The sequence below is a fragment of the Haliotis rubra genome, unplaced genomic scaffold (assembly GCF_003918875.1).
Source record: "Haliotis rubra isolate DU_JTF1 unplaced genomic scaffold, ASM391887v1 Scf193, whole genome shotgun sequence".
Taxonomy (NCBI): domain Eukaryota; kingdom Metazoa; phylum Mollusca; class Gastropoda; order Lepetellida; family Haliotidae; genus Haliotis; species Haliotis rubra.
The window spans coordinates 1,292,388-1,316,568 of record NW_025765925.1 but is presented as its reverse complement, the minus strand read 5'-3'; the positions used below and the strand labels follow the sequence as shown (position 1 = coordinate 1,316,568).

Here is a 24,181-nt window from a genome sequence, read left to right as displayed (position 1 = left end):
CCCGTAATCTTCCTCACTCAGTTGTACCACCCATAATCTTCCTCAGTTGTACACTTCCTCTCAGTTGTACCTCCGTAATAATCAGTTCCTCTTCCTCACTCACTTGTACCACCCGTAATCTTCCTAAAAAATTGTACCTCCCGTAATCTTCCTCACTCAATTGTTCTTCACGTCGACCTCATTTGTACTTAACGCCATTTTGTCGCTCTGTTCATGTGCGACACCTCCCAGTCCTAGTGACCATTCAGTAATAACAGAGAGTATATATCAAACAAACAGCCATTCATCAAATCCGGTACGAAAGTGCGTTCTTCTCTCACACTGTACATCAGTCGATCAATAATTCGACATTATAAACGCAGTGGGGTCTATCAGTGTCAGTCATTCCAAAATTGGTACTTATTTGGAACAAATTTGGACGTAAGTGCCGTTGTAACCAAGAACATGCATCGTCATTGAACTATTAGTGGTACCTGTCAAACAGACGCTGTCAATTCTGCCAATAACGGTCGCGTGAAATGGACCATTCTTGAAGCCAATTAAACAATTTCCATGCCACAGAAATGGGTAAATCAGAGAAACCATTCGACAATTTCCCGGGCCGATGCACTATAATTAAACACTGAAGATCGGTAATCATAAAACAGACTGACTTAAGGTCAACGTCAAAAGTAACAGGTCAAAGGTCAGGTTTAAAGTGTTTCATAATGAACATGGTGTTCCTGAGGCCGAGTGTCACACAGCTGTCAACAAATTACATTCTACTGATACAGGCAAGGCCAGATGTTGATGAGCAACGTGCCTGACGTATCGGGGATTCATCGACATCGCTATGTTATATTATGCATCTCATCCCCCTGTACAGTTTCAGTTGATGCACCCAGTGAAAAAACGAACAAGCATTACAAAATACATGGTTCTGGTCGACGATACAACAGACAATTAACATGTAACATATGTGCTACGTGGATCAAATCTGATTTGTAGTTCAGCGGGTGCTGAATCGGTACGAAAACCTTTTGGAGCGAAACATATTCAAGAAGTTTAACAAACAGAAACAATAAAGCCACAATGTTGCTTTCCTGCTTCTGTCATGACAATGAAATACAGATTTTTTTATATGAAAAAGGGAAATTCGTTATATATAATTTCTTTTTAGACGAAGTTGTATATATTGAATTGGGCGAATAAGTGGTCATAAATACTTTTTTATCACTGAAATGGACTCAATTTCGGTCAAGGAAATAGTGAGAAAATTGAAGATAATGATGACCTCTCTCCCAACAAACGCAAAACGAAATCATCAACATTCAGACAGTCAGCGGGGCCGATAAAGCGTCTGCACTGACAGCTGAAGGTCTGTGTTTGATCCCATGACCATACTAAAAGATGTTAAATGTTGTACTTCATCTTGCTCTGCCAAGCTCTTGACATTACGGAAATATTACAAGGACAGTTAATTCGGATCGCAGTCAGTACGGTGTGTCTGAGGGGGTACCCATGCTCACCTGTGGCCAGATATCTCCATAAGCTACCACCTTTACACGGCATTATAATTAGTCCGGATTAGTTCAAGCTAGCCAAACAGACACACACATGCATACAATGCATACACACACGCACACACATGCATACACACCTGCATATCCTTTCGAGATACAGATTGATGTCTCTGTATATGTGTATTAATCCCTGCATGCGACGCAAAACCATATCGCACTTCATGACCTTCTATCAAAAGCCACGTAACACCATGTACAAGAAAGACTCTATAAATTGATCGAGCTATTCGTTGTTCGACACAACTGAAGTTCCGATATAAAACTGATATTGAAAGAAATATTTTGTTCTCTATCAATGTAACTTTATACTCACAACCAACTTTACAACACAACATGTAACATGTTTACAACTAACTCACGCTGAAATTCATACCATTTACATGAACGTGCTATATGCTTGCACATGTTTCATAACGGATACAACAAACAGTTACACCTACCTTGAAACATATACTATCACGAAGTGAATACGGTAGAACAAATATCCATCCCAGCTCCACCATCAACTTCAGAAGGTTAAGACAATACGTTTGTATGAATACGGTGCATATTTATCACACGTACCAATAGATCCATGTTTACGAAATCACAACTGTTGCTGTTATCGACAGTAATCACCACGTCGGAATTGACTCATGTCCAATCTAAAATAATATCTGACGAATTGTTTCGAGGGTTATTCGGTACACACGTGAATCATATATACGACATAACAGATTATCAGATTATGTACAGCAAGCATGACCCTACCACAATTATTCGCTTATGATTTGTAGATATGCGGCACAGCTGTTCATCGTAAGACGCGAGGGGCGTTTTACCTGTTACCACAGTCATATATGCAAATACTTTACACGGATTACTGGACATGGATTAGGGATTAGGAACTAAATACGCCCTCGAGGAAGTACCATAAAGAAAGGATAATACACCCACGTGGTCTTGTATACGTCTATTTGTTTATAAACATTATATTTATTTATGAATTAATATACTCAAACACAAAAGTAACGGTCTTAGTTTTAATGCAGTGAATTATAAGAGCACAACGCAAAAGGTCCCAAGGTTTTCTATTGATTATTATCTGATTTCATTCAAAATATAAATATAGTTACCAAATCATTTGAATTTCACAATCAAAAGAAATCTAATGAGGCCGACTATATAATGAGCATATGTTTATGGGTAACTATGAAAGTGATGATGGTGATGATGATGATGATGATGATGATGCTGACAGATGCACGGCAAAGGAGTCCTACTTGTTCCACCGATGACATCCATAAAAACACACGCAAGGGCAAGTCAAATATCCCCTGAATTCAAAATATGGAATTGAAATGGACATAATTTCGACCACTACTGTATCCAATTTGAAATCTTCTCCAGAGATAAAAGACACAAACTTTTGACCAGTCAAGGTTTGTACCTCAAACGTTGTTAAATGGAGACATTAGAACTGGAGCTGCTGAAATATTGCTCAACATAAATGGAAAGTTCACTCTTGGAGAGTAAAAGTTATCCATTTGTCTTAAATCCCGAAGATACTTTATACCCCCTACACGTTATGTGTAGATCTATATATGAACCTGATGAGGGGGTTCATTGGTCTTGTTTATGTCTAACTCAGGTTGGGAAAACACTAGTCGGAGCAGGAACCCATACATCCTCCTCCTCCTCCTCCTCCTCCTCCTCATCATCATCATCATCATCATCGCCGTCGTCGTCATTTTATATTTACTGTTATGGATACCCCAATACGTTCGTGGTTCTAATTTGTTCTAGAGAGTTCTACACAACACATAGCAATGTCATTATTGACTGACAGTGTCTATGATGCATATACCATGTACAGCGACAAGCAAAAACAACACCTCGGTTGTCATCATAAAAAATGACATCAAGTGCTTTCGTCGTACATTATCACACGTAATGATAGTGCCAGACACACAACCAACAGGGCTGTCATCATAACTTATCCCACAGACTGTTTGAAGGTGTCATACCATGCCCAACTCAGAGTGTCAGTTGGTACAGAGAGTTAGTGTGCCGCTAAAACAGTCAACTCGGTCTGATTTAGTGATGGTGGTGTGAAGAAAAGGAAGTGAGATCCTGGCTGACACAACCATACACATCAAGATACTGTTTCCCAGATACCACTGATGAATATAACTACTTTGGACTGTATTTATAATTTGGATGCTCTAATGTCGAAATATACTCATGCCAATAATGGTTGTCAAACCCCTCCCCACCCCAACCCCCCACACCCCCTCTCCAATATAAAAAAATGGAAGGGGGTGACAACCATTATTGGCATGAGTATAATGCGAAAATATTGTTAAAACATCATCTGATTTTGTTAGAATACTTCAGTTTTTGTTGTAACAGTAACGATATTTTGTAACTTATTTGAGTGGCACTTTAGAAGTTGGGAGGTACAATATTGACAAACCTTATGGATAACAACTTTTATTTCGTGTGTGCAACGTTTTCGTTTCTTGTACCATTGTGAAGCATGTTACTTCTGCCTGACAACGGTACAAGGATGTGTATTGCCACATCACACTCACGAAATAAAAGAAACTGTTATCCATTAAGATTGTCAATATTGATATTAGAGCTGTGTATCGTGGCCTACGACATACCACATACCAGTTTAATGAGGCGAGACAATATATCATGAAAGTATTGGCAAGGAACCTGTGAGACGATTATCACGATAAATGGTGGCGATATTATACGTATCCCGATACTTTACAATTTCTAATAACAGAACAGATATGGTAGATAAAATGACTGAAACTTTATTTGTTATACAGTATAACCTGTGTTACATTCACACACATTTGAAAGGTTGTTCATCTAATAAAGTTTCAGCATTTAATGCTTAATAAAGTACAGTCAAACATATACCTTGATCTAATATAGTGACGTTTCCCGTGTGAAGCTGAGTTTCTGCACCAATGCTTTCACAACAACTCAATGTAATTTATATCAAAATTTAGAATCACTGAAAAATCTCTTAATTCTGCTGTCTAAATTTTATCTTCTCCTTGTTCCCATTCTTAACAAAGCTAAGACATCGTTCATAGTTGTTAATAAAATTAATGGTGTTATTTGTCAAACAACTAAAACATATCTGCATATTTCAATTTCTGGACGACAAGTATTCTACAGTTCACAGAGCTAGTAAAATGTTCACACTCTTTGACTTATACACCAATTCCTTTGATCATGTAACAAAGAAAACAGACAGAAACAAATTCCTTTAAGGTTCAATTTGTTTTTGAAATTCAGAAGAATTTCAAAGAGACTCCTTTTCTATTCCTAATGCAATACTCCTTACACCTTTAAGTGGTATTTAAGTTGTATCGGGATATATCGTTTCTTGTGGCGATACATCGATGTATCATGGACCCTCGCGATGTAAATATCCTGACATATTGCCTAAATGTGTTTTGTATCGATGCACTCGTACCACGTTGACGACGTAAACACTGATATTATTGATGAATCGTTACACCACTAATTGATATTGTGTCATATCAACATGGGGAGAGAGCTACCCAGTGTCTGGAGCATCGGTGAAGCTGTGAATAGGATTTGAGCAGCAATTACGGGGCGATCAGCGAGCTGGTCTCATTCAGACAGTGAGACAATTTGAATTCAGGGGAGTTGAAGAACTTTGAAACCACAATTAACTTTTTACCACTCACGTGATTCCGCAGCATAAACACTTCACATGGGGCAATACATTGTTATTCTATAGCACTCGGTCATAGAGGACGTGAATCAATTAAACGCGAATGAGCTGAGTTTGAAACCGCCTTTAAGGCTATTACAGTTAAAAGGCGTATCAGCTAAATTAAGAACTTGTCACCGTGACCCTGTATTTGTCACTTATGTAACTAATAACTGCGCCAGTAAGAAGAAAACTGATAAAAATAATATCTTTGTTTGCAAAATGTTCTTCAGAACACGATTATCTAAATTAAATTCTTCAAAGACGTGTCACTCAATATCCCCTGTATAGTTTGAGCCTACCTTGATCTGACGAGACTGGACTCTCGTCCCATATGACGTATAGGGGATACCCCACTGTCTCCACGTGCTGTAGGGACCTTAGCCTGGGGGTGAGGTTCACCAGGGGTGGGACACGGGTCCTCCGGGAGACGACATGAGGACCATGGCTCCAGTTTCCGGCATAAATCTGAGAGTAGCTCTTCACGTGTTTCTCCATAATCAGTCTCTGTTATATCCGGATATCCTTGCTAGATCACTGTTATATCCGTACTGTACACTCAGTATATCAATGTTATATCCAGGTTTGACACTCAGTATATCAATCTTATATCCTTACTATGCTTTCTGTATATCACTGTTATAACGTAACACTGTTGTAAGAATACCACTGTTATATCTGTATTATATCCTCAGTATATCAATGTTATATCCTGGCTGAGTGTGATCGGTATATCATCCTCGTTTTCAAAGAACGGAGTAAAACACGGATATCCCTTACGCGAACAATCAGTTACCATTTCAACTGTATATATCAGATCCACGTTACCCTTCACAATGCACTAATCAACACATTATAATTCTTTACAATGCACTAATTTTCAGTGTGGACGGCATATCCCTTTATCAATTTTACAAGACATTAATCCTTGAACATGTAATCAATATATCATTTGATCAGTGTTATCCGTTATCCTTTACACCGTATATCACTCACATCCTTGATTGTGAATAAAACACAGTTATCCATTCCAATGTATTCAATACTTCAAAGTGTGTGTAGGCCGATAATAACGTTATCCACGACACACTCTAAACAGTGTCAGTGCAGTGTCCTCCATATGACTGTGTTAGCAGTGTCGTGGCCAATGACTCTACACAATGCAGTAACACGAACGTTGTAATGTACGATATAGTGATGAGTATAACATCACCATCCAAGTGTACAGATTTCCGCTTCACAATAAGAAACGTTTATCGTCACTAAAACGGTGCCTCTGAATCCTTCACATGAACCATCACATTGTTCTAAAATGTTTCCAACTTCGAAGTCACGTGTATGTCTCATCCAGCGAAGAACGGATATGACAACCACTTGGCTTAAAGCCTCTCACGCCTCCACGGAACATACAAGCATGCTGTACTTGTTGTGGGTACCAGTTATGTATAAGTAACACTATATAAACACAGAGCGGGGAGCCCCTGATGTAAGGGAATCCAATTGGCTAGCCACTGAACGTGCCCGCTCGGCTAACCAGAGCGTTCTCGCTTGCCTCGGGGTACAAACCACAACCAGAAGCGTTTCTACGTCTGAGTCGCATCAAGCGGTACTGCACACCATAACGCCTATCACATAATTGTATTACAAGTTGTCGAATCTGATATGACACTGGCTTTCATCACCAAACTAGAGACCTCACAAGTTTTCGTAGTTGCCCGTGGGTTTGAACTATTGATCGGGTCGACCGATTGACCAGTGTGTATGACCTAACTGTCCGGTGGCAGCAATTAATCGTACATATGTCTTCAATTTAGACCTGTCAGTTTGAGAAATAGGTTTGAGGCAATGTGAGATTTTGTAACATACATCTGGGGTCTCGTAAGTATTGTTCCCAGGCCCGATCAATCGATTATTAAATATGGATTTGTCAGTTCGGCATTTTGTACTTAAACCCGAGAAGTAGGGTCATATGCATTCCTACTTCTTACAGTAAATCCATTAGTTATGAAATAACCCAGGTGCTTGGATTGACGGTAAACAGATTGCTGCAGAGCGATTTATACGAGATTGACAACTAAATGGGAGGGGCTCTTTACACGCCAGACAGACATGTACCTAAGTTCTGGATTGAGCGTGTCTCAAAACGCTACGTGTTGGTTTGAATAGACCCTTGCATGAATGAGTTCCGTCCCTCTCATGTTACGTCTGTCCTCTTCAGGCGACAGAGCGGAGCGTGAAATGAGATCTCGACTATAATGAGTTACTAGTGTGAGCGTATGTTTCTCTCTTTCCTATGTACATTCATATTGGTTCGGTGACAGAAAACGTTTAGGTTGCTGATGAGAAAGTATTTACGTAAGAGCGTCAATCAATATTTTAATAGAAAGCATCAGAGTCTGAGTTTGCGGTAAGTTCGATCAAAATATATATTTTCTAATGCACAGGCATATCATCTTTATAACTATTATATTATTGTCATCGACATCATTCCAGACGTCGCATCACCATCATAATCATAATCCATTAGTATTTTTTGCTATCTTTATCATCGCAATCACTGTATTTAACTTAGGTGTGGGTGGTCTAGTGGTGAAAGTGTTCACGCGTCACACTAAAGGTCCGGGTTCGATGCTCCACATGGATATGCCATGGCAGCGACGGAACATTGCGACATTTTAACAGTAGACACTAACTCAATGGGGCGGTGGGGTAGCCTAGTGGTTAAAGCGTTGGCTCGTCACGCCGAAAACCCGGTTCGAATCCCCACATGGGTACAATGTGTGAAGCCCATTTCTGGTGTCCCCCGCCGTGATGTTGCTGGAATATTGCTAAAAGCGGCGTAAAACCAAACTCACTCATTCACTCACTAACCCAATGCTGAATCATGTTTATTATTGTCATGCTACTCAAAATCAAAATAATAATCACCCCCCTTCATTAATGTAAATATAACAAGGATGATAATTCTCGATAGATGTTTACCAATGATGTAACTGGTATTTTTTATTTTTTATTATATAAGACACCGAGAATATTTCACCAGTATAAGTCTTTCCATTCCCTGTTTCCACAGGCGACCAGCGATGCCTACATCTTGTTTAGGGACCCTGCGATACACGCTCACATAGTCTGTCTCACAGTCCCTGAACCACATTAATTTCCCTACTGCTAAGCCTTCTCTGCAGTGCTAAAGCCCTAAATAAAGCACGTCTAGATTTCCCCAGGTCCAGGTTGAATCTCTGGTCACCCTAGGGCTCCTTTTCAATTTAAATGGGCTTGTTTGTTACTATCAAAATTATATATATTCAGATACTAAGCCTTTGTCTACCGCTCACATGACAACACAGTCCGTGAGGAGCGAGTGTCCCAACCCCCCACACCGCTCTGGTGACAGGTCGGTGGTATCCTCTCCCCCGCATCTCTTGACCTGTCTCCCAGAGATCATATGTTGACAAATGTCGAGTAATGTCCTGACACAGGACATCCTTGACGTCAAGCTGACACAAACACTTCCTCCATTAGGATTCTGTATTCGACGTGGTCCCAAACAGCCCTAGCTCGTCGTACAAGGCGACTTAGTGGATCGGTGGTCAGTCTCCACTGATACGTGTCAGTGTGCCCGAATGGGTGGGGCATTACTCTTAATGATCAAGGCTTGTGTGATCAAGACTTTATTCTTACAGCCTGCCGTCATGTAACTGGGCGTATTGCAGAGGGCGGTAATATGATACGATTGTTATTTGTTGTTTAACGCCGCACTCAGCAATATTCCAGCTATATGGCGGCGGTCTGTTAACAATCGAGTCTGGACCAGACAATCCAGTGATCATCATCATGAGCATCGATCTACGCAATTGGGACACGATGACATGTGTGAACCAACTCAGAGAGTCTGGCCACTCGATCCCGTCAGTCGCCTCTTACGACAAGTATGGGTTACTGAAGATCAATTCTAACTTGGATCTTCACTGGTTGATATGACATATTATCCCGGTGAATATTTGCTGAACGTTTTAAAACAACACATGGATATACAAAGTCTGGTTTCAGTGCGTAAAGGTAATTACTGTGTATAGAATAAAACCGACCAGGAACGCCGATACGCTTTGTGAACAGATACCCCGCATATCAATGGTATGATTCACCACTTAATGACATATAATTACTATAGGCCGAGTGTACACCGATATATCTCGAACAAACGACACAAATATCAAGACGATTACCTGCTTAAACGTTGAGAAGAGCGCACAGACGAATACACTATTTAATATCCATAAAATTGACTAACAAAGCAGTTGATGGTGACTTTAACTGCTGACCTGAGACGGGAGTTGTCACTGCCTACTGAAAACAACGACGCCTTCAGTTCACAGAGTGGAGAGTCAGTTCCATATATAAAGGAACCAAAGTCTATTATCGGTTAGTACAAAAACATAGGTTTTATATTGACACGATCATGGTTCAAAATAATTCCATGTAAACGCGAATAACTTAACGCCATGTAGTTATGTAACAGTAATTAGCTATGGTAAGTGAATTCAAATTCGGAGTGTACAAACGAGTGGCTGATGGCATGAACATCCGTTAGGTTACATTTGTATATGTGTATGGACATAAATTTGGGTCTATTTTATCACTATTTGAACAAATGTTAAAAAAGATAATGTCGTTGCATTTTATGTGATTGTATGTGGATCAAGGGAGGTCTTACTTACACGAAGTCTACTCTAGTCTATCATCAGATATGACTATTCTGAGAGTAATGGGACCCGTGAAGATCCGGGTTAGAATGGATCTTCAGTAACCCATGCTTGTCGTAAGATGCGACTAAAGGGATCGGGTGGTCAGGCTCGCTGACTTGGTTGACACATGTCATCGGTTAGAGGCTCCATCGGTGGATTGTCCGGTCCAGACTCGATTATTTACAGACCGCCGCCATAAAGCTGGAATATTGGTGAGAGCGGCGTAAAACTAAAGTCACACCTACCATAGTGTGGGAACGTCATTACAACTACACAGACACGGATTTGTGGCTTCTGCATTCGCGTAGATTACAGGTGTAGTATCAACAATAATTCATGTGTATTATATTCATATTCAGTATTTATTCATATATATGCCATGGGATGAATATAAAGTTTATAAAAAAAAAAACAGAAAAAAACTAATATGATTTAATCAATACTTCTTCCCAAGACAGTGTTCGCCCTCCAACCCCTGCTCTGCGGGAGCAGCAGGACAGTAATTATTTCACGACCAGGCACGACGTGACGGACCATTGTAAGACGGGGTATACACTATGGGGCATAATCTTTAACTGCATTACTCCATTTCGCCAGATTTAATGTGAAGGGGGCTTACATAAGTCGTGGTAAATTCGATTCCAACATTTGTGCAATTGATTTCCAGGCTATAGTGAGCGAACTGACTAATGAATGTAATTTGTAGTCGGCTACAAATAGAACTAAAATCGTTGAGGAACAGCCACTGAAAATCCCGGGACGGCTTCATCGCCAGGTCGTTGTTAGTGAGTGCATTTGTACTTCCTATACTGTAACACTGACTTTCGATAGTCGTAGCGCTAAGAGAGCTTCGTGAAACGGGCGCCAGATTTGGACAAGCAGTAACTGGAATGTAGAGTTACCTCCCGTGGTTGTTTACATGACAGACAGTATCTTAAGGCTGGCTTTACAATGTACGAGAAACAAGACAACAACTGTGAACCTTTCCCTACCGGAGCTGTGTAATCTACATAGCAGTCACCGAATCCAGTGGTGGATAGCATGAACAACAAAATGATACACTGTCACACACTAACCGCCGATCCTCATTATCCGACAATTTTAAATATGTGGGTCATAGTATTTGTTCTTCCTCGAAACCATGCATGCGTACACGTACCTAACGAAATGAAAATATTCGTCATATATCACAAAATGTGTGACTGGATATGTTTGTCAATTTGAAAAATACTACTGGTAACAACTTTATGGGCTATGGAAATATACCGTCAGGGTTCACTTTTGTTTGACGAATTTCAATATTCCTCAATATATACACTAAACAAGATCCCTTCTTTGTAAAACCTGACAAGCCGGTGATTCAAAGACTGCATACCAGTGTGCGCTTTCAAAATAGTCACGGAATCCGATCAATCTATGTTCATTGTTTGCTTGTAGCTTATTGTAACATGGGATCCCACCCCTGTCGAAGATGGTATTAGTTTTCGCAGCAAATGAACCAGAGGGCGATAGTGCGAGCACCGGTCCTGACGCTTGGGTATGATGACGCAGTAAACCAGACAGATCATTACTGGCAGTTTGTATTTCTGTATTGCTTTGACCTGCTTTCAAATCATCCACTTTCACGGTAAGATCCAATGGAGTGAGTGAGTGAGTATGGTTTTACGCCGCTGTTAGCAATATTCCAGCAATATCACGGCGGGGGACACCAGAAATGGGTTTCACATATTGTACCCACGTGGGGAATCGAACCCGGGTCTTCGGCGTGACGAGCGATCGCTTTAACCACTAGGCTACCCCACCGCCCCAGATCCAATGGAAGTAGTCAACTAACCACCCAATCCTCATTTTAATGGAGTTAAATCACCCGATACACATGAAAGTAGGATAGGTGAAAGTGGTCCACTGATAGTATGTATTGATTTAATGCTGAATGATTATCATTAAGTGGCTAAGCATTGTTGATCTGGCAATATTCATGCAGGGCCATAACAATATGTGAGCAGCATTTCATTAACATGAGGGCGGTGGGGTAGCCTAGTGGTTAAAGCGTTGGCTCGTCACGCTGAAGACCCGGGTTCGAATCCCCACATGGGTACAATTTGTGAAGCCCATTTCTGGTGTCCCCGACCGTGATGTTGCTGGAATATTGCTCAAAGCGGCATAAAACCAAACTCAGTCAGTCAGTCAGTCATTAACATGACAAGGACATCAACAACAGGCTTCAAACATACCAATCATGTGGAGAATCAAACTCAGGTCTTCTTATTAACCACTAGGCTACGTAATGGCACAAAATGTGAGTGGGCTGTTTCGACATCACAAATGTTGTGTACCTTCAAGGCCATTCCAATACGGAATACGAATACTGCACTGCCTCGCATGGATGATTGTGGGTATGTACATTAAGTGGGAGAGGAAACTGTAAAATAGTTTCTACGTACTAGAAATAAAACAACACAGGAACATATTCATTATTCTTCAACACAGTCGTGAAACTGGAAAACAATTAGTCATACTTCCTTGTACCCATTATGCAAGTAGCTAGATAATAACTAGAGAGTTTGCAATAGACGCCATACTTCCTGGTACCCATTGTACGACTTGATCAAACTACAAAGTATCCGTGAAGATCTGGGTTAGAATTGGTCTTCAGCTTGTTAGAGGCGAAAAAACAGGTTATTGCATGTCATTGTATCCCAATTAAGTGGATCGATGCTCACAAAGTCAGTCACTTGATTGTCTGGTCCAGACCCTATTATTTACAGACCGCCGTCATATAGCTGGAATATTGCTTAGTGTGGCGGTAGAAAACAAACAAATAAACAAACTAGACAGTGAGCAATAAATATGGCATCCAATAGAATTAACAGTCAGGATAATTCTCGAAAATCTGTCGAGTTCGAGATAAGAGATGTGATGTAAATGTCACAGGTTCTGTCATATGTCATAGGTATTTTCAGAGACCATCAAGTGCCATGGAGATATACGTTATGTCGAGATTTCGAACAAAACGAAGTGTTAGCGTAAATCCATGATGAAAATGTCCATCGGCATCATCATTTAAGCCCTCAAATTGAAATTCAAAACTCTTGTAGGAGATCATTAGGGTGTATAGTACTAACAAGAACTTAAGGATCAGTCGAGTCATTCGTATAGTAATATGAGAGAAATATCTTCGTTTGTATAGTTTATTTTCGTGAACCAGAACATTGCCTTGACACGCCCATGATATTTATCAGATAAGGAGCTGAGGTACCTGGATTGCGAGCTTTACACATCGGTAATAACAAAAATGTAACTCACGTCGATGAATATGTTGCTGTAATCCACATCTGGAGGATAGTCCCGGATTCTGGATGTTGACAGGTGATGTTGTGCTGCGTGAGGTGAGTACAGGTTCCGACAGAAGTGTTTATGGACTACGTTGTTGATGTCGGGATGCGAAGATCTGATCCGTGTCGAGGTTTCATTGTTTGAAATGTCATTGTGCGGTTGGTGGAGTTTATGATAACTTGTGAAACTCGCTTTGCGGCGTGAGTCAGTCAAGCTGAACGCGGAGCCGCGTAATTATGCAACAATACGTACGGCGGTGATAAGTGTAGAATTACATGAATTCTGGAGGACTGAATGTTATCGACATATCTACTGCAATATATAGTGTGCGTCTACCTGGAGAGGTTCATTGTGACCAGTAGTGTGTTGTATTTAACGTCTGTACAGAGTATTTAGCGTTGTAATGGTATGTAAACAACTGCACGTTTTCTGAAACAGGAAAGAAGTGAGTGAGTGAGTGAGTGGGTGGGAGAGGAGATGAGTGAGTGAGTGTGTGAGTGAGACTACATCGAAGCGGTAGACTCTACAAGGCTGCTGATCTCAACACACAGCACATAAACTGGAAGCAGAGGTTGTTCTGAGGTTTTCCCTTGAAACACAGAGCCCTGGGGGCGGTGGGGTAGCCTAATGGTTAAAGCGTTGGCTCGTCACGCCGAAGACCCGGGTTCGATTCCCCACATGGGCACAATGTGTGAAGCCCATTTCTGGTGTCCCCCGTCGTGATGTTGCTGGAATATTGCAAAAAGTGGCGTAAAACTACAATCACTCACTCACTCACTCACAGAGCCTTGTCGAATTGGTCTCTCGATGCAGGGTTGGCATTCATTTCTGTACCGTCAAACCATACAGAACCATCAACAAAATCAATATTGACGTTATGTCCAACATCCTTAGTTGGTTAAAGACACCTAGAAAATGCGCTTATTTGTAATCCATCATGATCCTTGACATGCCTTACAAGAGAATCATCAGACAAATAAATGTATGCAAAAGTGCACAAAAGAATTCCGTCAGGAAGAGTCCTCACGTTAATCAAGCCACACGTTCACACTGTGACCAGTAAACATAAGCCATTGAGGGGTGAGCGAGGGTGATAGGGTATATCTGTTGATTCTTCGGGAGAAGGTATCAATACAATATCATCAGGAAGTGTGATTGTGCGTGAATGCGGTTAATGATGTCAGATAAGCTTTAAGCTTTGTAAACAAAAGCGCAAAATATCAAAATGAAACAATCTCCATACTGCGTCCTTCTTTATACACATATAACGTGTAATATTTCTCAGTTTCCAATACATAGTGTAGAAGTACATCATTTGTAACCTACAGCTAAAGGTGTTTACATGTCTGTGCCCCGAACACAAACGACAAAGTATCCCACAAATTGCCGGTTACATTGAAGGTAATCGAGCTTAAATGACCCAGTGGTGTGGCCGGGCTGCCTAATATGATCCATCTTCCTTTGAAGTAGCGGCTATCTGGTCACAAGGCGGAAATACACGCCTCCAGCCTACCTAACCATGAAACAGGAGCTGTGGAGTTTTTGACGCCCTGTAATGAACTGTCGCCTATGACAAATTTACGACAAAGTACATAGCATGACCTGATTAATGTCAACGTGACCTAGTTTTTCCGAAGTATTTCCTATTAACTTTCTATAACTACACGCCGTGCCCAGTAACGGCCATTATGTACACGTGTTCATATCTGCAATGTACAAGCAATGTATCCATTTCAATGTCAATCAACTGTCAGATTATGTTTTTCACGTCATTCATTTATCTCCTCTGTGAAAGCTCGTCATTACGGAAACCCTTTTCTTCAGGCGAGTTTTATTGGGAACGAATTTGCAAGCAGATTTCAAACAGCGTCTTGCTCAAAAGTTGTTTGATCATAGTCACAATATCAAAGGCCGTGGGAAAGCTTTCCTAAGGTTTTATGGTGGAGGACAATTATGAATTTGACGCATCAGTAACATACATTTTGTCAGATGCACTTTCCTAGTCTGACTTAATAGTGAGGGTAGCAACAGAGGAGGCACGATTTGTCTACTATTTTCGCGACCGCCTGGTACAATGTATCATCACTATTCACTACAGTGATTAAATAACCCTTGTAATAAGCGGAATTATACTGTAAACACTGATGTTAGCAGAGGTTAAGAAAATACTTGAGTCGCTGATGCTTCGTCAAGCGAACGATGGAAATGAGTTCGTTTCTTTGATGTTTACACTGTTTCATTATATTTTAGATCAATTTGTAAAAACATATAGTTTAGTGCTTTACACAAATCAATCATGTTTTCAAGATGGCATCTGGATACACTATCATCTGCCAGACAGTTTAGAATGGTACATCCTGGCATGTTTGTGTTTTAGATATGGATGTAAATATGCCACCGATAGTCTGTGCAACATCGGAACTACTGTAAACGTCAGCTTGCTTGACAACTTCCTGGGTTATATTGACCCGATCTTCTATTTCTGTCCGTATCTTTAGGAGACTGCTATGTCTGCATGTTAGATGTGATAGCGTGTTTTACTGTTAAGTATATGATTCAAGTGAGGTTAACTGTATATGAGTCAGTTTACAACAATTACAAATCATTCAGTTCACGCTATATACAAACGATTCATGTGAAGTCAATCACATAAAAGTCACGTGGCACCAGTTTCACTTGATTCGATAGTCAGTTACATATGTTTCAATGGATGTCAATATCATATGATTCCTGTAAAGACAATCACATATGTTTCGGTTGACGTCAACTATATACTAGTGTTAGGAATTGGTTGAAATCTCACAATTGATGATTGGTTCAATACCAACGACCAATCATCGAAAACAAATTGGTTAGCGTCATTTTTTAGATTTTCCTATTCAGGTTGTAGTTGCAGATAAGTATAAAGAAAAAACATTTGGTTCTCTGTTGTTGTTTTTAGAAACTGCACAAATTACATTTGCAGATTTCACATCCAGTGTAAAATGATTCAGTTCCAGTGTAACATTAACTTCCCAGATTCTTCAAGAAATATTCAGTCATGACTTTTCAGAAAGTGAAGTGAGTTTTCTTAAAAATAAAAACGTTTTCAGGCCCTGACAACGTCCTAGATATGTTCGATCATCAAGTATTTCAAACTCTATTACAGCGGTTCCAAAATCGTTTGTGTTCGATTATGAGAAAATGTGATCGATTGCTTGGTCGTTTGGCCACTGCGACCAATCTTCGATTATTTCAATTAATCGGACCACCATTACTATATACAATTCTTTGGAGGTCAGAATAAATAATATTCAGTGACTATTCCCCTTTTGATAATGAAGGGTACCAATACCAGACCTGAATGCTTTAGCGGAAGTGAGGGCGTTTCGTGTATGATGCGAGGTGAGGGGTTTACCGTTAAGTAGATTATTGCACTTACATAGTGAATGAGTGACTTCAGTTTTACGCCGCACTCAGCAATATTCCAGCTATTTGGTGGCGGCACTTACATAGTGTACTTGTTTGAGTGAGTGAGTGAGAGAGTAAAAGAAAGGTTAGCAGTTGACATTATATTAACGGGTTAATACTGTACAAAGCCTTTCTTATTAACATTGTTTTATTATTAATAATAACAATAATGCACTTGTATAGCACCGGTGGTTGCTCAGTGGTGCTTCACAAGGTTAAAAATAAGAATAAAATAAACAGAGTCTTATGTGATTTGAGATCACATTTTATCAAAAACATAGTTTAGAGCTCTGGACACAAATCACCAATGCATTCAAGATGGTATCAGGATACAGCATTGCGTCTGTGCCAGACAGTTTCAAATGGTTCATCCTGGCATATTTGAGGTTGTAGATATGGATGTAAATATGCCACTGACAAAAATAGACAAAATAGTCATGTATGTTAGTGTGATCCCAAACTTAACTAACAACGTTGACAACAATTCACCAGGACAACAAGTCCAAGTATCGTCTCAATATAACATTTGTTTTGCTTTTACCGCCGTAGGGAAATTAAGTAAACAAAATTTATTTCTAGCTGTCTATACTAGGGACGAGCCGCCCAATTTGTCGCCGCAGTTCGCAGAAGGCCTGGGTTGTGGGTTCGAATCTCGCTTTCTGTATTTCAAGATTTCTCAGACCCTTAGCCTTGCGTTTGATATACATCTCACACTTAACCCTTATGCACACATTCAACGTTTTGAAACATATAAAGCATTTCGACTTTTTAACCTACTTTTATGGATTAAATGGTGGGTGTGTGGGGTGGGGTGTGTGTCGGTCTTACCAACATCTAGAACCTGAACATTGTTAGCAACCGTGAACCTATTCAGACCTAACCATGTCAAGTGGATAAGACAAGGATCGCGTTGGGGTCTGGGCTTCTGATCTAAACACACGCTTACGGTGTAACAGCATGTACGTAGATCCGGCTAGATCTCATTTTACAAAAGCACAGTCCGTGTTAACCGGATTCAGGAATATGGACAAACCCTGGATAGAGGCAATGGAACCATGTTGGGCGACCTTCAAATGTCACGATTTCCTTCGTGGAGCAAAGACGTGTTGTGAAAGTCACAAGCCACCGTTTAGGGGAGATAATGATCTGTATTGTGTGTGAAATTTTGGCTTCACAATGGCCCTCTCGCTGTCCAGTAAATGACCAATTACTGTAAGTCCAGTTCGTGTGACGGTACATGCCCCGGGCGAAGTGGGGTCAACGATGATGAAGTTGATGGGCCAAGTGGAGATTACCTTAAGTGTTGTTTACTTCGACACCGGAACGCGTGGTCAACTCTACAAAAACATACGTTCTAAGTAAGTGAGAAACACATTTGTATTCATCATAGTTGGTACAGCTTGTCCGATGTACTCATGCTTAATGGCATGGTGACAACATGCGGTTTATTGACCAGAATATAATATGAAAGGGTGGCTAGACCATGGCAAATTGACAATCCAAGCACATGTCAGGTTTCCTCAAGAACACCGAGTGTACCTCATTCTTAAAATATTGTTTATAAACATAAGTTCAAAATAATTCCATGACCAAACGAAATCTCTGTTTAAGCAGAGTACATCGAACGATTCTGACTCTTTAATGTACATGTATTAACCAATCATTTATATTAAATTGTGTTGATATAAGGCGGTCGCCAAAAGGTGAGGGTGTTATACGTCGGTGAAACCCGACCCAAACACATGCAAAGGCAAGTAAATTGTTGATCAGACATGATATTTGTTACTGATGGTCAAATATGTAAATCTCCTCCATATGTTTACCACATAAACATGAAACCTTTACCAAAAGTGACTTTCCATACTTTCGAAAAAACGATCATGACTACCGGTACATCATATGAATGTGTTTACGAATCACCATCAAACAGCCATGATACCTGGTGTTCGGCAAAAAGCTGAGAAGATTGGCGGAGCCAGGGGTAGGGTTCAGGGGATCGAACCCTCCTCCCCCGCCTCCCTTTTAATCCCGGATCCGCCTATGTAATAATATTTTTTGAGAAATAGTTTGAGCCTGACTAGTTTTGAGTAGTTTTTCGGAGTATGTGTCGTGTCGAATTGTTTCTCGTCCATGTGATGCATTGGTTATGTGAAGCGCCATTGCAGTTCTATAAACAACACACGTGGTTAATACATTCTCTAGTACTAAGACTGCATAATCTCCTTACTTCCACACCAAAACACCTGGTCAGAAGGAGAAACAATGTGACCTCACCTCAGGGAATAAAACGTTACTTTCAGGAGACGGTAACCTACATATTTGACTTCAATCATTCACAAACGAAAGTATGTATCGTAATTTGTATTTTATCAAAGTAATCTTTCAAGGCATCTGTGTTCCCTGAACATAGCTCAACAGTAAAGGTTGGCAGAATTACCTAAACGGTGTATTTTATGGAATTGAGAATGTAGGGAACATGTTTAAACAGTTGTCAAGGTGTTACCAGGTAACCAGCAACGTCATTTTTTTGTTGTTTCACGCCGCACTCAGCAATATTCCAGCTATATAGCCTTGGTTTGTAAATAATCGAGTCTGGACTAGACCATCCAGTGATCAACAGCATGAACATCGATCTACGCAATTGGGATACGATGACATGTGTCAACCAAGTCAGCGAGCCTGACCACCCGATCACGTTAGACGCCTCTTACGACAAGCATGGGTTATTGAAGATCAATTCTAACACGGATTGTCAACGCCAGAGAATATTCAGTCCGATTATCTGCTGAAACGGATTCCTAAAAAACAAATAAGATACAAAAACAAAGGGGTAAAAATGAATTGAATTGGTGACTGAAAACCAGTGGTAATATATACGAGCTGCTGCGAAATGATACACAAGTCGTGTAGTACCAGTAGTACCACCATTCACAAGGTTCGAGATGTAAGCGTTTGTTCTTTACCGACATCAATCCGTAATAATTGGGTCTCGACCAGACAATCCGGTGATCAGTACAACGATCAGTTATCCCGGTCGTCGGAATACCACTATGATTGTGAAGGATTAAAAGGGATAATAAATCCATTATTTTCCCGACAATCAGCTGAAGGAATGGAGTTGACTCTGCTATTCAGTATTCCCTTTTATCACGGGGCCAGCTAAATGGGGAGTAAAGCCCAAAGTTATTCAAGTCTTGGGCGTTAAAAAAACACATTTGGTAAAACTCACGAGCACGAGTATGATGCTGACAAACCTAGACATACAATCAAGGCGGACTGAAACCCGCGGTGATACCTTCCTGATTGTCCAAGGGAAGCAACTCTGCACAGCTAATTGCGGCGGCTTAGACGAAAGGGACACCAGTGCAACCACTTAACTGAAGCTTCCTGTGCACCAAAATTAATATATGGCATCCGAAATATCACACACAGCACTTAATACTGACTGAGAGATTACCGGAGAAAAATACATCACATTCTAACTGCAAACCGGACTCGAACTCGGAGAGTCTCATGAAGTTAACGAATTAAGTCAAGGTCACATACAAGCCGAACCTTCTTCACGACCAGTCAATACGAGCGAAGCTGTCATAAAAGGTGCGATGCCTCCTTGAAATATACGTCCAGGTGCTTGAGAGGACAATCAGGACATTATCTCCAGCAAAGGGAGATTAACTTCAATTCAGTCTACCGCATCAGCTCCCACACAGCTCGTGTTAAGTGTAATTGCCTGTCCCCATCCTAACAGCCCAGAGAGATGTCCAAGACTAGGATGCAAGTCGGGAGGAGCCGAAGCATGTACTCATTTGCAGAATCAATAGCGATCAATGACTGATTGTGAAATGTGATAGAACAAGCGCTTCAACAAAGGCTCACTAGCGTTGTGTTTTAGAGGAAAATTACAGGGGCGCATCGAGGGTCAGCTAGTCCTTGCAGACTTCGCTTCGATTTGTACAGACACGTCACAAAGCAAGTTAACCATGCACCCTCTTCTCTGGTTATTAGGCTATAAATTGAAACAAAACTCTGAAATTAAATACCGTTTTTTTAAAACCTAACAAATAATTGATATTTGGTTCTGGTTCTGGCTGTTGGTCTTTTTGTCGTCCAATACTTTGAAGTATTTTAGGATCTATGGAGCCGATTTTAAACACCTATATACCAAAGGTTTACTTACAATTCAATTGTGATGATTAGTCAGCATGCCGTGACACTGGATAGCTGTATTTGGCTAGTGGGAACAGTTATTTGAGTTCTAGATCTCAGTTCCAGCTATATCACAGCGTGACAGCTGATATGGGAGAGGAACCCAAACTGATGCCGACTACTATGGTGAAACTCAGGAGCACGGATCATAACCAGGGTGCTTCTAGGATTCGGATAAAATGATACGGATACTGGCATGTCAAAGGGAGGTAACCCATTTTGGATTTTGCCTCAAATAATTTAAGATGGAATGGTGCATGTGATTTTCGTGAACACCCAGTGTCAGTACTTATTTTCACCGATTCCATAATATTTTGGCTTCTTATTCATATTATAGCCGATTATGCCCAATAGAAATATGTGATAACCGGTTGTTCTCTGGCGTTGACATCTTACATTTAAAGGATACGGGATACACGCAGTTACCTCCCAATAAAATATGTATGTACCACTGCTTCCAATGATTGTAAATTGGGTGAATATTGCACGCATAATGCAAACTTCGTATTGATCCAGTGAACTGTTTTGTGACACCAGTATTGCTTCAACCACATAGGGAGGAGAACCTGTTATGGAATAATTTGTCTGTCTGTTGTTTAACGCCGCAATTAGCAATATTCCAGCTCTATTACGGTGGCCTGTAAATAGGACCAGACGATCCAGTGATCAACAGACATGAACATCAATCTACGCAGTTGCGAACCGATGACATGTGTCAAAAAAGCCAGCGTGTCTGACCACCCGATCCCGTTTGTCGCCTCTTACGACAAGCATGGGTTACTGAAGATCAATTCTAACCCGGATCTTCACGGGTTCGTTATGGAATGAAGTTCTGGCAAAGGTGTCATCAAAACGTTATCGTTTAAGACAAAGAAATCGCCCAACATATTTTAGTTTCATGGCAACGTTATACAAAAAACTATGCCCATAACTGAAGAGATATTAGAACTGCTAGCTAGCAATCTATGGTAAGTGTCCTACTGGTTCGGGCGGTCAGACAGATTGACCAAATTGCGCGTTATTGCATCCCAAATGCTTGGATCGATGCTTATGATGTCAGTCACTGGATTGTCTGATCCAGACGGGATTATTTACAGACCACCGTAATGAAGCTGGAATATTGCGGCGTTAAACAACAAACAAACAAACAAACAAACAAACACACCCTACAATGTTTCTGTATTGATCAATATAATCAACGTCAGTCCAAGCTTCCAACTAGATAATGTACTTAGTGCTGTGGGGGATATTGGTACCGTTAAAAAAGAATGATCACAATTTACAAGATAATTTACGTCATTAAATTTGACAATGTAGGGTCTAAATAATTCAAATCCAACGCACTACTGCTGACATTTGTAGAAAGTAGGATGTAACAGATCATTCCAATGAAATATTCATACAAAACAGTTTTGTACTCCATAGAAAAGAAGCATGATATTGACTAAGGGCCAAACTGGTTTAATCCATTATGGCTATTTGGGTGAGACGGATCTAATGTATAAATGCATCCGTTTTCGGTGCTCTATAGATTCTTAGCTACTTTAAACAATTAAGTACATCGACGAGATTTAGCTGCCTTGTTGCTGGGATGAATCCATAGCGATTTATTGACTCTGTTTCATGAAGTGCTCGTCTATGTCATCAGGACCCGGATGGACAAGTGCCAGCCAGTGCGGTGTACTGATACAACTGTACATCTTTCAGCTTGAAGAGTGAGTGAATGGGTTTTTGCGCCGTATTTCAATTCTGTTACGGCGTGTGATGACAAAAGCTTGACCTGTTGCAGGTCGTTTGCTTCTCAGGAGGAAGGGTGTCGTGCTGATGTACGAGGAGTCACGATTACGTTCGATAACGTGGCTGCCTGCGTTTTGTTGCTCATAATACTGATCACTGGATTGTCTGGTCAGATCATTGTGTACATGCCTGGCAGGACTAATGTTGTACGGCATTAGGCAACAAGGATACGACGTGACAGGCGGTTACTACACGGGAGTGTTGATTGGACGCCGCTTTTAGCAATATTCCAGCAATATCACAGCGGGGGACACCAGATATGGGCTTCAGACATGTGAGGAATCGAACTCGCGTCTTCAGCGCTACGAGCAAACGCTTTATCCACTAGGCAAACCCCACAGTCTGGGTGCTACAAGAACAGTATGACGACCAGTTCGCTAACACCCGGTGTCATTATATCCCATCATATAATCTTCATCTCCACACGTCCAATAGAATCGTTTCGACAGATGGTCGAGGAGAATTCTCTCAGTGACTTACACCCAGGACGTATTGAATATCGGGCCATTACAAAGGCAGTTCGAATGCCACATCACCAAGACATAACGAAATTTGGTAATTAGGAGGTGATTCATAGAGGCAAATGTTCTGTACCTTGTTCCCGTCTACTGGTCTAGACGTCGTAATTAGAATCATGGAATCTGTTTCGGCAGATAATCGAAACTGATTATACTCATGGACTTTTGTTTTCCGATAATGTGGATGTTTCCAGTTACTGGGTAGCCTAGTCCAGAAGAAACGTGTCACAGTCCTTCTTCATATGAGTAGAATATTGCTGACTGTGACAATTCGCCACTCATCCACACACTGTAAGAAGGCCGGATAAGGAGAAAGGTACCGTTGTTCCTTGACATTCATAACACGTGTATGAGTTTTGTTTTACGACGCACTGAACGATATTTCAGCTATAGGAAACTGCCAGCGTATGCGTGTGTGTGAGAGAGAGAGAGTGAGTGAGTGGGTGAGTGAGTGAGTGAGTGAGTGAGTGAGTGAGTGAGTGAGTGAGTGAGTGGGTGGAGTGAGTGAGTTAGTGAGTGAGTGAGTGAGTGAGTGAGTGAGTTTCTTTAATGTTTACACTGTTTCATCATATTTTAGATCAATTTGTCAAAAAGTAAATGGGTGAGTGAGTGAGTGAGTTTAGTTTTACGCCGCACTCAGCAATATTCCAGCTATTTGGCGGCGGTCTGTAAATAATCTAGTCTGGACCAGACAATCCAGTGATCAACAGCATGAGCATCGATCTGCGCAATGAGAGAGAGAGGGTGTGTGTGTGTGTGTGTTGAAGGGGTGGGGGTGGGGGTGGGGGTGCTCCAGTAAACTGCGCCCAGAACGAGCACACT

The 24,181-nt window shown here is 40.8% G+C and overlaps 1 protein-coding gene across 3 annotated transcripts in view; it reads right to left on the bottom strand.

Annotated features, from left to right (window-relative positions):
- Positions 1-13,502, bottom strand: part of LOC124274678 — a 200,115-nt gene extending 186,613 nt beyond the window's left edge. The window contains exon 1 of one of the 3 annotated variants that reach the window (XM_046710046.1): positions 13,359-13,502. Coding sequence is in view for 2 of the 3 variants with exons in the window: in XM_046710041.1 (XP_046565997.1) it covers positions 5,610-5,805 (196 nt within the window). In the remaining variant the exon portion in view is untranslated. Of the gene's footprint in view, positions 1-2,002; positions 2,090-5,609; positions 6,357-13,358 lie in introns of those variants that run through there. The other 2 variants (XM_046710041.1, XM_046710045.1) reach the window with 2 other exon arrangements.
- Positions 13,503-24,181: the final 10,679 nt, after the last annotated feature.